This window comes from Erithacus rubecula, assembly GCF_903797595.1.
Source record: "Erithacus rubecula genome assembly, chromosome: 2".
NCBI lineage: Eukaryota > Metazoa > Chordata > Aves > Passeriformes > Muscicapidae > Erithacus > Erithacus rubecula.
In genome coordinates, this window is record NC_136685.1 from 69698536 (window position 1) to 69713444 (window position 14909).

Here is a 14909-nt window from a genome sequence, read left to right on the forward strand (position 1 = left end):
TGTGACAGCAAGACTATTTCCATTTGAGCATCTGTCTGACACTTTGGCCTGACCTTTTCTTTCCTGAAATTTTACTTCTATGACCTCAACCAACTCTACATTATTTTAGAATCATAAAATAATCTGGGTTGTAAGGGAGCCTTAAGGATCATCTGGTCCCAGCCCCCTGCCATGGGCAGGGACACCTTTCACTAGACCAGGTCTCTAAGAGCCCCATCCTTCCTGGCCTTGAACACTGCCAGGGATGAGGCATCCACCTATTCCCTGGAAACCCTGTTCCACTGCCTCATCACCCTCACAGTAAAGACTTTCCTCCTAATGTCTAATCTAACCCATCTCTCAGTTTGAAGCCATCCTCCCTTGTCCTATTACTACAAGCCCCTGTACAAACTCCCTCTCCAGCTCTCCACTGGGCTCCCTTTAGGCACTGGAAGGCCACAGTCAGGTATCCCTGGAGCCTTCCCTTCTCCAGGCTGAGCAACCCCATCTCCCTCAGCCTTCCTTCAAAGGAGATGTGCTCCAGCTCTCTGATCACCTTTGTGGCCCTCTTCTGGACCATTCCAGCAGTTCCATGTCCTTCCTATGCTGGGAGCCCTGGAAATGGACACAGTGCATCAAGCCATTGGCCATAACTTTTTCAGCACAGCCCTCCAGCCAATTCCTTATCAGCTGAGAGGTCCATCCATTACAATTCTTGTCTTTCCATTTAAAGACAGGGATGTCATGTGGGACAGTGTCAAATGTTTTGCAGAACTCCAGGTAGGTGACACCAGATCCTCTTCCCTCATCCACCACTGCTGTTATTCTGTCATGGAAGGCCACCAAATTTGACAGGCATGGTTTGCCCTTCTTCTGATGCACTGTCTGCATTTTCTCATGCAGAGTGGTCTTCCATCTAGAAATATAGGTATCACAAGGTAATCCACTCAGCATTTCAGGAGCAAGCACCCAAACTAGTTTGGAATATCACTTTTCTGACTGTAAGGAGAAGCTGAAGTTGCATGGTGATGTTTTGCTATTTATTACTGTGAACACTGGAACAGATTGCCCAGAGAGGTTGTGGCATCTCCCTCACTGGAGATATTAAAGAACTGTAGGGACACAACTCTGTACCATGTGCTCTAGGATGTCCCTGCTTGAGCAAGGAGGTTGGACCCCTGTGGTCTTTTCTAGCTTGACCCATGCTGTGACTCTGTGACTTGCATATTTCTGAGCATCCACTTTCACAAAGAAAAAATGTGTATGTCTCTTCACATCTGCTCTTCTTTCTTCAATCCTACCTACACTAGCACACCAACAAGTCATCAGTTTTTGCCAAATGTTGGTGTTGAGGTGAGTGTTATTAAGTAATTTTACTGGCTGATCTGAGAAGACCAAATGCTTTAAAGATGTCAGTAAAGGAAGTTTTGGTGAGATATAGGAGAGCATGGCTTTTCCAACTGTAAGTTGTTTTTTTTCCAAAAGCTTTCCAATGTAATATCTGTATTATTGTTATCAGTGCTTAGTACATAACTGAATTTTTTTTTTCAAACTCTGGCCTCATTCAACCTCATTGAGCTTGCATGGGTCATTTAGAATGAAAGCATGCTTGCAAGTAAACATTGATTCACTGTGTTAGACAAAGAAGAATGAAAATGAGAACAAATCACATTACATTTGCTTTGATGACATGTTCATCATGATAATGACATTACTGATGCACTCTCTATAAGCACAGATCTAAAGCTCATATCAAAAAATAAAGGTCATAGGGTTCTTTTTCTTTTTTACAGAAAGAAGACACAATCTGAGAACAAATTACTTGTGCAGAGATGTGATAGGTGCAGAAGTGATGCTTAGGCTGTCATGTTGACCAAAGGGTCTCACTGAGTCCCTCACTCCCTAGCCCAGCTGACTTGAGAGACACTGACACAGCTCTAGTAGTTGCTGGCATTTTGAACTTTCCCAGATAATTTTCTCTGTCCATGCTTTCTTCTCTCTGTTGTGTTTACTGAGTTCCTTGGCACGGATTTCCTGTCCTCTGATGCCTGGCTTAACCTGTACTTCACATATTCTCAGTTAAAGCTATGGGCACAGGCAAATGCATATTCTGGGTTTGTTTTGATCACACAGCTGTACTGGCATGTAGACTTGATTGGTTTAAAAACCAATACTAGATAGGACTAGGACTAGATTGAAAATAGGAAAATATATAGCTGTTCTACTTTTCTGTACCACCTCTGAACATTCATTCACACACCCATCTCCTTGTCCTGACTAACACCTTTCCTTTTCTGCAAACCATAAAGATTCCCCAGACACATCTGCCACAAATCTTCTCTGCTTCTCCAGGTATGAGCTGTGCAGACCTGATAACTAGAAGACAACTGTTTCATCTTAAGCTTTACTTCTGGTTCTTTCTGCTCTATGTCATGGACTCAGCTGCTTGTGGTCTCTTCTCTCCTAACACTGTTTGTAAGGCACTTGCTACAGCAGTGACTCAGGCCATTCCAGGGCTGTACTGAAGTTTTGGAGGAAGTCAAAATTTTCTTGTTTCTGGGGGTCCCATTCTTTCATTTAGTTCTTTAAAAAATAGTTGGGAAGGTGAATGACATAATTACATCACTTGCTTGTCAAGAGGACAAAAGACAACATCTTAGATCAGCCCTACTGTACCCTGTGAGGGGACTACCCTGATCAGCCATGAGATGCATTGAGCAATGTGTTTTGGGAGCTGCTCAGTTGATAAGTGACATCAGTCAGTGTAACCTTTCTTATCGAAGACTGACCTGAGTGAAGCACTTTTAAAATAGCAAGACATTATTCAGACTCATTAATTAGTCCCACTGTGCCAGTCCAGTATCATTTCTCCCTTTATATTTTTAATATTTTCCTTCAAAAAATCCCTTGAGAATTTTAAATTGGTCAAGAAATGGGACAGAACTGTAATTTAACATTTGAGTCTTTTTTTTCCCTGGCATTTAACCCATATTTTTCTTTTCTTAGTCCTATTCCACTGCTTGTTGTTATGAAGTATATTCCAGTGTCCCGATTATTCAACTCACTTTACACTTTCCTATGATTTTTAGAAGTGTCTGTCCTTTCTCCTCCCATAAGGAATTTGAGATCAAGGCAAATCTCTGCCCATGCACATCCAGTGGAGGAAGCAGGAGGGCAGGCACAGAGAGCATCGTGCAGCAAAGCTGCCCAGCTGCTTGGCAGCAGCTTCTTGCCTCTCCTTCAGGAGAGTTGAGCAGCTCAGGCCACAGGCTGGCTCAAAGAGAGCAAAAGGCTGATATGGATTACTCACAAAGCCTTGAATATCCAGCAACACATTTAAAGAAGCCAAAGCACTTCCCCATAATATGTGAGACTCTCACACATTGGGCCAAAATTCACACTTCCACTGGGAAGTGGGAACAACAGCACTCTACTGGGTGAAAACATATTGTATTCCTAGACAGCATTTTGTTTACATAATTAAAAGGGAACTGTAAAACACATACCCTCCCTCAAAAATTCTGCTCTTTTTTTTCTGCATTGTACATTACATGAACATTCCTGAAAGCCTCCTATTAGGTGTTCCTAGGAGTTCTTTTCAGAGGTTGAAGAGGTTAGTGGTTTATTCAGAGGTGAAGGGGCATTGTCTACTTTGCACCTTATAAACTTCAGGAATTAGGTTTTCATCCAGTCTTGCCAGTAGAAGTCTCAGAAATGAGGAGGACCAGACAAATGCCCCCTGAGGGAGCTAACCTGCTAGCAGAAGTGGCAGGAGTGTGGATGGCTGACAGAGCCCTGTCTTCTCCCAGGCTCATCAGTCACCAGGAATACATAGGGTAACATGCTCAGACAAAGCTCTAAACTTAAAATGGTTCACCTAAAAAAATCCCATTACCTCTGAATTCCTCATTTTCAGGTTTTTGACTCTTGTCACATTTCTGTGGCTTCTCCAGACACAGTGTCTCCCGGAGAAAAGTCTGAACTTTCCACGTGAGAAAAAAAGCAGGTTTTTATTTATGACACCCTCTGAATCATCCTTAAATATCAAGGAATAGGAACAAGGCTTCCTTTTCACAGAAAAACCTTCAAGAGCTAATTTATAAAGCTCTTTTGTTTCATTCTTCTGGGCTACCAACCATCTGCGTTCACTGTGGTGATGGATAATGCCAGCGGAAAGCCGTGGTAGCTTCTGCACTGTTTGTCACAAGTGTGATGTTGACTTTCATGTCACTTCCAAAGTGGGGGTGAAGCCTCAGCCCTTTCACACAGTAGCATCCATTTTCCCACAGTCTGCTTGGTACACAGAACATGAACAGTCCCCTTTTATCCAGAAACATAAAATAGGACGAAAGGAACAGCTCAAGGGCTTAGCTCTCACACAGACAGAAGGAAGAAAATAAACTGGAGCATCAAAGCGGAGTAGATAAAAGAAGGGCAAACTGATATTGTTAAGCCAATGAATTTTCAGAGCACTCAGTTTCTTCTGAGATGTGATTGAGCTTGGCAGAAATGATATTGAGATATTGAATGGTCAAATTTAGCCTTGGGCAAAAGACCAGGCAGGCTCTGTGCATCACTGGCATCCTACTTAACCTGTATGGTTTCCACAGTGCATAAGATGCATATCCAGAAGACTAAATTTTTATTTTATAATTGCCAGGAAGGAATGAACTGTGAGAGTTTAGTTTTGTTTAGGAGAGGTTGGATAGAGGTCTCTTTCCCACAGAGACACAGCTGAAAATTTTACTCTGTTTCTTTTTATTTTTAAGATGCTGGTCTGATAAACAATCTCTTGGTGTTTCTTCTGAGCAAGTCACTGAAAAGGCATGTTAGTAGAAAACTTTGCATTTGTAGTTTCCTTGAGGAGTCTCCTGTGATGCAGAAGTTCCTTTTGCTACCTCAATCATGGGATTTAGATAAAGTTTGCAAACAGAACAATTTGCTTCAATGGTTTATTTTAAGTATGGTTGCCATAAAGGTAACATACCCAAGGTGTTTTTGGTGAAAAACTAGGGGGAGAGGGAGGATGTAAATTACATTTTTAAAACCCTCCACAGCTGTAGTGAAGAATTGTTTTCCTGCTGTTGATGGAGTTCAGGCTGTCTCTGAGCTGTGCTGGGAGGAGTGGCTGCTCTGCTTGTTAGCAGCCCAATTCTTTGTTAATGCACTGGGTTCCCTGGCAGCATTGCATCTGCCATGCCACCCTATGGCCTGAGACACCCCTGCACCTCCTTCTGGGGACAGTGGGTGCCCTGGTGTGAAAAAGAACTCGTCCAGACAGTGACTTCTGGGAAGAAAGCCACACATGATTCCCTGGACTCTGGTTCTTATGAGACAAGACAGTCAAGTCCAGATATGTTTCTGTTTACATATTTCACTGAAATGATTTGTCTAACTGGATAACAACATTTTGTTATGTAATTTTACTGCCTTTTGTTTCAAGGAAGAGAATGGACTCTCTTCCTAACAACACTGGCTGCCCACGAGGGGAAGGAGGTGAGCAGTTGCCATACTGTTTATGGCACAGACTAATGGGGTAGGGCAGAGTTACACTAACCTGTACCCAGTTCCTGTTTCAGTGCCACCTGTCCCATTACTGCAGCTGGAGAAGTGTTGCACCAGGAACAACAGTGTGACATTGGCCTGGAGGATGCCACCTTTGAGCCACAACCCAGTGGAGGGTTATATCTTGGAACTTGATGATGGAGATGGTGGCCAATTCCGAGTGAGAATTTTATTCAGCATTTATTTGTGTTTCTTTGTATGTGAGTTTCCTCCAGATACAGATTTGTTTCTGCTCAGGAGTGGGAAGAGGGACAGGGAAGATGTGGGTTGTCGAAACATCCCAAATTCCACTGTGTTGGTGGAGAAAGCAGTGCAGATGCTGCTTAATAGAAGGACCACTGGCTTAGGCAGGAAGTTTGTTTGAAGTTATTCTCAGGGCTCTTGCAAAGAGGGCCTGAAGGTATCCCATAGGAAGTGGTTCATTGCACAAACCAGAAATTTCTATGAAGCCCCTTCTTTCATCTGTCTGTAGCACTCTGTTTCAGCTGCTGACATTCTTGGTCCAGAAATGCAATTCAGTCTTTCCCTATTTTCTGAGTAAAAATATGATCCTGTATAAAAATACAGGATTTCTAAATCTTTCCCCTGGGAGTGGATTAGACCAGGCTGGTGGAAGCTTTTTCCACTGTCACACTGTGATGGAATTGATATAAACATAGAAAGGCTTCCTAAGTGCTGTCCTTCCAAATCCTCTGGGTGATGCCACAGCATGATGCTCCTGGTTGCAGGTGCAGGATGTTTATGTGCTCCCATACCTTTTTGACACATCCTGATAAGCAAACTAGAGAAGCAATTCAATTAGCTTTCTTCCAGCCATGTCCTCCTAGAAGCTGTGGCCCTTCTGCCTCATGTTCCTGTTGCTCAGGTCCAGGCTGGCCCAGTGCTTTCCCTGGGGGCTGGTGCTTCGAAAGCATCTGGAGATCATTGTGGAGTACAGCTGCTCCCTTCACAAACAGGGAACTTAGCCAAAAACATGTGATGGCATTTCTCTGGGAGCTGCAAACTGACTCCTCCCTGGAAACCTAAAGATTTCTCAAGCTGAAAATGTCTTGGCATGGATCCACCTAAGGAACTGCCAAACCACTCCAGCCACAGCCAGCAAAGGTGCCTGATTTGGACACCCCTCATTAGAAGAGGCAGCAATATTGGCAGGGCATTTTGAAGAGGGCACTGTGGTTTTTGGAAAGTCTCCTCAGTTCCTTGGTCCAAGTAACATTTCAAAGGGATTTGAAAAGCCTGGTTTCCACTACTGAAAGTGTGAAAAGGTACTTTTGTGAATGGCTGCTGAGAGCTGCCAGTATAGTCAATGTTAGTAGGTGAGAGGGTTATCAGTGTGTGATGAATGAAGAGTTAGAATAAGGTGTTAGAATTCCAGTATCTTTTATCCAGTTTATCCAGGATAAGCCTTTTAAAGTATTCATGGCTTGTGAACAACAAGATTTCAGGCTGTTGTATATCCAAGCTCATTTATGTGGCTGAGTTTTGTTACTGCCAAAGGTTTTAGGACTGCCAGCAGTGCCATGTTAAGATTTTGGACTGAAAAAGATAAAAAAAATCTCAATCCTTAAAAATGTAAACTGAAAACTTCTAATGGGAATTGTCTGCTTGCTGTGGTAGAAACATCCTCAGTTTTACCCCTTGAAAAGAGGAAAGGCAAGCTTCTCAGTGATGCTGTTTCAGTAAGGGTTTGCTGACCTTTTACATTGAGAATTCTGTATCTGAAAGCAAAGATGTTGACTGCATTTTATCAGTATTTTACATCTTTGTTGAAGCAGAGAGCTTCAACCTGCATAAACTGAAGCAGTGAACATTAGTAAAACTGAAGTGGATTAGAAAATGTGAGAGTTGTTCAACAAATACAATTTTTTTTTCACAGTCAGTATATCTTATAACATGGAGGTAAACTAAGTTATTCTATTAAAACTCTTATTTGTTTCTGTGAACCATCACCAACTAACTCAATACCCAAGAGATTTTGTTGTTTGTAGCAGCCACCATAGTAGCAAAGAGGACAAACACATGTCCTGCTGTAAACCTAAGCAATTCCTTTCTTATTCATCACATCCCTTTGGGTTTATATGAAAGAGCCTTAATCCTCAAAACTGTTCCTAGGCATTACTTAAGACTTGACTGCACTAGAATCTGAATGGTTTGCTTAGTGACAGGTTTAAGCACTTCGGTGCCTTTACTAACATAAACCTACAGATTTCACAGATTCAGAGAAATTAGAGGTGGAAAGCAATTATCTTTCAACCTGCTGCCAAGACAGGATTTTCTAGGCTTCTTTCAGTTCATTGTAGCCTGTATAATCTGATTCTCTTCACTGGTCTACCTAGATGTTCCTCCCTCTGAAATATTTCACATTACAGGAGCACTTGCTATATGATAAATATTTGAGGACTTTTTGGATGCCTGTTTCTTGGTACTGTTTCATCATGTGGTGCATGTAATCCTAATTATTAGGAGAAAATTTTCTTCTGGATCTGCATTTTCAGGTTTCAAAATTATGTTTTAACCTAGGCATGAGATAACCTTTCCAACAGAACTAAACTGCACTTGTTTTTTTTAATTCTTATATTCCCACTTTTTTGGTCTTATATAAAATAGCGGCCACAGTGTGTCAGATACTAGAACTACTCTCCAAAATAGTGATTTAGAGTAGATATTTAGAATAAGAGGAGCATGAAGATCTTTTTGTGTTGCCCTTTATTGCTTTACCATTCCAGCCTCATCTTCACCTTAGTTTGTCCAGTGCTAACCATCCATAGTGTCTCCCATGTCATGACTGTATTGTAATAGCATAACTCATACATCCTAGGAAACAAAGAGAAGCTGGTCACTTCTGGCTTGTATTTAGAAGTTTTAAGCATGTTTAACTATGTCCTTCATTCTCTCTCTCTCTCTGGAATGTTTAGGAGGTATATGTTGGCAAGGAGACTCTCTGCACCATCGATGGCCTTCATTTCAACAGCACTTACAATGCCAGAGTCAAAGCTTTCAACTCCTCGGGCATTGGTCCTTACAGCAAGACAGTGATTTTGCAGACGTCGGATGGTGAGCTGGGGGTTTGCCACTTCCTAAATGAAAAGCTGCAGGTCTCAGTGGTAGGACACTTTCATCCCTTTACACCCATTAATGTATTTGACACTTACTGGCATTTTCCATTATCAGTAACAATTCAGGCTTTGAGTTGTGTGATTTTAGTTGGCTGCAGAAGTCTAGGATCTAACTAAGATATTTTCTTTAGAGTACAGAAACAGTTATACAACTCATGGGATGCTTTTTGTTCCACTCTGTCTCCCTTTCTCCATATATCTTTGGGATTTGCCTTTTTCTTCACTGCTGCTTCAATTTCCCTGCAAGGTTTGATAATAAAGACATGGGAATTCATGCTTGTTCCTCTGTAATTATACTTGACATCCATACGGACATTACAGGAAGTTCATCTTCATTAATGATATTGTAATGAATTGAGAAGTGCATGCTATTATCACTTCCACTTTTATGCTGTGTTGCCAAAATAGGCCAGTATAAAATATTTACACTTTGAGAGCTTTTGGGGCTTTTTTTGTCTTTTTTTTTAAAAACCCTTCACATTGATAAGCTAGTGAAGTCAGTCCTAACCAGCATGGACACAACTAATCTCCATTTCCATTAAAGGTGGTCCTGAATCAATTAACCTACATGAGCAGTTTCCATGTCATGGAGAAGCCTTTGTCTCCTCAGTGACTTTCTTGTTACTGTGTGTGGACAGAACGTCGCTATCCTTAGCAGCTAAATTTTGGGGGAACAAGTACAAATAACCTAAAGCACTTCTGAGCTGAAGAACAGCAGGGTACCAGCTCAGATTAATCTTGTGCAGCTGCCTAGAGTAACAAGGAAAGATGGTCTTTATTACCTTATAGTGCAGAGGGGTCTTTACAAGGACAGAATTTTATCCTTCTTACTGCAGTAAAGCAGACACCACTTGGGCACAGCCCCTCCTGATAAAATCCTGCCTTTCCTTTTGCCCTCCCCCAGTGGCGTGGTTCACCTTTGACCCCTCCTCAGCTCACAGAGACATAGTGCTGTCCAATGACAACCAGACTGCCACCTGCAACAGCTACGACGACAGGGTGGTTCTGGGCACCGCAGCCTTCTCCAAGGGCGTGCATTACTGGGAGCTGCACGTGGACCGCTATGACAACCACCCAGACCCCGCCTTCGGCATTGCCAGGATCAACGTGGTCAAGGACATGATGCTGGGCAAGGACGACAAGGCCTGGGCCATGTACGTGGACAACAACCGCAGCTGGTTCATGCACTGCAACTCCCACACCAACCGGTGAGTGCTGCGGGCTCTGCTCCTCACAGACAGCTCCTCTGCCCTGCTTCAGGGGCAGGGGTCTCACAAAGCCATTCTCCTGGTTTGGGGGACAGGTGTCTGCCAGGAAAGGCAGGAGCTTCACTTTGAAATGGAGTTTGTAAACCCTCTCCCTCCAAATTATTACAATTTTCAGGCAAAGATATGGGAATTAGGAATAACAGTTCTTTACTAGGAAAATTATAATAGAAATACAGTGTTACAAAGAACAATCCCAACCCTGACAGAGTCAGAATACAACCTGACACCCAGTTAGTCAGGGTGTTGGTAGCAGTCCCATTAAATGGTGGCTACAGTCCCCCTGCAGTGGCAGGTGTGGTTCAGCTGAAGCAGTGCTCCTGTAGAAGGTGCAGTTTTCCTCTGAAGGTCCAGGGATGATGTGGAAAGGTCCGGTGTTCCTCTGGAATCCAGTGGAAAGAAGGCTGTTTGGTGTTCAAAATCTCAGTTTTTATCTAGGTAGGAAAGGCTTGGCTCCTCTCCCTGGCTGGAGCATCTCCCAGTGGGATGATGTAATTTTATCAGTCATACAGTGGGACTTAATGGGCCAGTGGCAGATGATATCTTCCTGGGGGGAGGATGGATTTTGGAAAAGATAAAGATGATTGCTTTACCACTCTTAAAGATGGCTCATTAGCAGATGGTATGTGCCATGGAGATAAGGAATCACTGCCCCACCCGGCTACAACAGATGGTGATAGAATACACCACATCAACCCAACACAGCCATCCAGTCCAGCTCCCAGCTAATTGTACCCATTTCATTCCTTCTTGAAAATCACTAGTGGCAGTCTGTGTTGGTATTTGTTATCGTCACTGTCATCAGTTTTTCACTGAGATTTTGCTTAAATCTCCCTTGCTGTGATTTAAACCCATTATTGTGTGTCCCACCCCATAAGTAGACAGGGGCACAGCACAATGGGATGCAGGACTTCTCTCATTGCTGGAGGGAGAAAGTTGGTTAGTTCTCTTCATTAGGAGGAGTATTGGCTGCAGATTGTACAATAATTGGGCTGCAGGTGTTAGTTTCCAGTCCTGACAGCTATTAAGGGTTTTGCTGTAGGTCACACTGAGGCAGATCTGGATACAAGGGACTGTTTGGCAGTGAGGACTAAGTGACAGCTTTCATTCCAGTGAGCCATTGTACCAAAGAGCTTTGAAAAGCACCTCAACTAGTACAGCCATCTTAGACAGGTGGATTTCAGAATGCCTCCAAGCCTCTCTCTCCCACCATTCAGAGGCTCTGTGTTCTCAATGCAATTGAGCAGTGGAGAGACATGTCCTAGCTGCAGGTACCTCCAGGGATGGATCACACAGAGAGAACACCTGTCAGCACAGATCCTGTGTTGTGCTGACACAGTTGCATGACTTTCAGTGCTCAGGATAGTTACCTCTGCCTAGTGCTGGCTCCTGTTTCATGGAGGTGATGCCAGGCTGTGCAGGGGACACATGGCTGACTTTGCTTGAAGGTATCAGAGCAGAACTGCACTGCTCTCTTTCTGTGTCCCATGAGAGGGTCAGCCTTAGCTGAAGGTCAGCTGGGTACTGAGACCCTTGAGATCTCCTCTGGAGAGGATCCTAAGTCCCTTGCTTACTTTGGAAAATGGTGTATTCATATACCTATCCTACCTCAATGGGAGATTGATGTATGAGTAAAGTGACTGACTAAGGATATGTAGCAGGTCTGTGGCAGAGCTGGAATTAACTTCTGTTTATTTTTCTACTGACTGTCCCAGCAGGTCTTCCACTCTCACTGTTTCAAGTGTTTTTCCTGTTATAACAAATGATTAAAACAAGGTTTTGCAGTGACTGAAATTCAGGTGTCTCCTTAAAGAGATAAGGTTATGTCAACAAGCACTGTATGCTAAGGTTGGTTATAAAGTCTTCCATTGAATAACCATTTATACTCTACAGCATACCTGTGCTTTAAGTAAGTACACTGCAGTTGCTGAGAATATTTGTTGGCAACATGGTTTGATTTTGCAATGCATTACAGATGGAAGAACCCTGTAGCTGGATCAAAAGCTATCTGAAGTCTCTTGGATTGTTTTCCATGGGTCCAAAGACCTTAGATCATGATCTAAGACAATATAGAGTAAAATAACATCAGTGTAATAAATGTTCCAAAAAGTTCTCTGTCCCTTTAACATCTTGATTCGATTCAGGGCGGAAGTAATGTTAAGCTGTATTAATTTTAATGCTCTGTGGAACAGCTTATGTTTTCTGGAAAAAAGCTGGCAACCATTCTGTGCACCACTGTCCCAGAAACCTATTTTATGGACTTGGTCCTCGGCATGCTCCTCCCGGCAAGCAACACACAATTGAAGCAAAAGCTTTTTCTGGGTAGCACAAACAGTGGAAACACTTAGGATTTCCAGTCATCCTGCCTAATCAGGAGAATAAAGTGTTTTCTGTTGATGGTAGATCCCAGTTTTTACCTGATGAAACACAAAGGCGTGTGCAAGGCATGGATAGACCCATGGAATGTCTGTTCAAGGGAAGTACACTTGCAAAGGGCATGTAGTGTTATGAAATCACATGCGCTTCAATGAAATTAGGTCTAGGCATTATATTTTTAACTGTGACAGTCAACTAGGTCAGGTTTTTAACTCATTAGCTGTAATAGTCTTGTGGAAACAGTTATTGCTGCCTATTTGTTTTTCCCCACTGGACATGAGTGCATGACAGCACAGAATCACAATCTAAAGTGAATTCATTGTCAACTTTTAGCCTCTGGGATGTTATTGTGATGAAAATTACACCTTAGTAATAGTTTCTTGCTTCCTAATGTTCATGAGAATAAATTAGGGTAATTAGTAAATGACTAGTTTCAAGGGTAACCTGAGGTAGAGCTTGAAAGACTAATTTGTATGACCTGTCACATTTAGAGGACTTTTCTGTTCCTTTCACTCACAGCATTTGGATATAGCATGACTTCTGTAGTGCTGGGAGGGGCATGAACAGAAACAGAGGGATCCTTCTGAGAACACGATGAGGAAATTTGTTAAAGAAATATTTTAGGGCAGAGATACATGATTGGGAGGCACCTTTAAGTCTTGTTGCTCCCAGAAATCCGAGCCTGGGAAAATCATGGAACAGGGATGAGTGCACAGTCCTGCATCTGGGTCAGGGAAGGATGGAGGATGAAGGGATGGACAGCACTCCTGCCAAGAAGGATGTGGGGGTATTGGTGCCTGAGAGGCTGATCATGATCTGTCAGCATGCCTTTGCAGCCCAGAAGGACAACTGTATCCTGGGCAAAAATTGTTAGAGGGATGGAGCATCGCTCCTTTGAAGGAAGGCTGAGGGAGATGGGGCTGCTCAGCCTGGAGAAGAGAAAGCTCCAGGGACACCTGACTGTAGTCTTTCAGTACTTAGAGAGGGTTTATGGGAAAGGGCCTGTGGTGCTAGGACAAGGGGAGATGGTTTTGAACTGAAAGAGAATAAATTCTGACCAGCTATAAGGAAGACATTTTTTACAATGAGGGTGGTCAAACACTGAAACTGGTTGCTTAGATAGAGGGTGCATGTTCCACCCCTAGAAACATTCAAGGTCAGATTGGATGGGCTTTTGAGCAGCTTGACTTAGTTGAAGATGTTCCTGCTTTTTGCAGGGGCTAAATGACCTTCAAAGGTCCCTTCCAACCCAAACTATTGTGAGAGGTGCTGTATGCCCATTAACAAGATTCACTGACATTCAATGCAATTGATCTGTTCCTTGGCAAAGTTCCCAAGAGCAGGACCACCAGGTGCTACAGGCAATACTCCAGCCACTGCAAGTTTATGGAAAGAAGGAGATGTAAATCACACTGAAATATTTTATACTGAAAAACATCAGAAAGTTGAAATCTAGGTATTTGCATTTTAATCTTAAAAGTCCATTGCAATCAGGAGAGTCTCTTCATTGGCTTCAGAGAACTCAAGAGCAGGTTTTTTCATCACACAAAAATGCTACAACCGAATGAAAAATGCTATAATTGGCAACAGAGATCATAAAGCTGTTAAGATTCTGTAAAGTTAGCACTTAAACTATTAACTGAGAGTTGAACTAATTATTCAGTTTATTTTCAGTTTATAAATAGTTAATTTTTTAAAATTTTTTTTTTAATAATAGTGAAACTACCCTTCTTAATTCCTCAAGCCCATTTATGCAGTTGTATTCTGCACATTTTCCAGGCTGTTGCTGAGAGCATCTAGGAATAACAGCCTCTACTGCCACAGGCAATGGCATTTTCCATGGTAGCCAAATTCCCCTTTCTGTACTCTGACCTTCCATGCTTTTGCACAGCACTTCTACACTCAGGACTTACTGTTGCACACAGAAATCAAAATGTGCAGGACAAATGGGATTTACTTGAAAAAAAATGAAACAGTGTTGCCTCTCTCCAGATTTGGATTGTTCTTTAACAAATACTAAGTATTTATTAAGGGAGCATTGCAACAAAAAAGTTGTATTTTCCTTTCACGTGAAAGGTTACTGGGGTTGTGTGGTGTAAGTGTCATTAAGCAGCTTTAAAATGCATTAAAAGGAGCAGGTTTTTTACATTGTACCACAGAAGTGTACCAGGAGGGAGCAGTTTGTCTCTTGAGCTATTTGGCTTCTTTTACCACAACAAAGGCATTTATTAGAAAAATTATCCTGTGATGCTCTCTAAATGGTATGCCTAAGAGTGAGGAAATCTATTGCATAAGTTTTATCATAAAACACTCTCCTCCTACAGAAGGCAACCAGAAGAATAGTACAAAAAGTGCTGGAGTCCTCCATTAGTGTTTCCAAGGAAGGCATGGGATGCTGAGTAAGAGCAGCTGCTGAGCCCCAGAAGGAATCCAGCCTCCCTTTTAGCAGTGAGGGGAAGAGCTCCTGCCTGCTTCTGCCCTCCCTTAGTCCTGCCAGAGCCAATTCCACATTGCAGGGCAGGAATGGGGCAATCTACCTGCTGAATTCCTGCAGAACTTGGGGCAGGAATAAAGGGAGAAGGGCCCCATCCTTCTGCTCTGCCCCCAA

At 42.7% G+C, this 14909-nt stretch overlaps 1 protein-coding gene across 3 annotated transcripts in view; it reads left to right on the top strand.

Moving 5' to 3' along the window:
• Positions 1-14909, top strand: part of TRIM67 (tripartite motif containing 67) — a gene marked incomplete at its 5' end in the record, with an annotated part of 33738 nt that overhangs the window by 15543 nt on the left and 3286 nt on the right. For 2 of the 3 annotated variants that reach the window (XM_079330732.1, XM_079330733.1), the window contains 3 exons: positions 5559-5704; positions 8460-8598; positions 9565-9868. In XM_079330732.1, the coding sequence (XP_079186858.1) occupies positions 5559-5704; positions 8460-8598; positions 9565-9868 (589 nt within the window). Of the gene's footprint in view, positions 1-5546; positions 5705-8459; positions 8599-9564; positions 9869-14909 lie in introns of all 3 variants that reach the window. The other variant, XM_079330731.1, reaches the window with a different exon arrangement.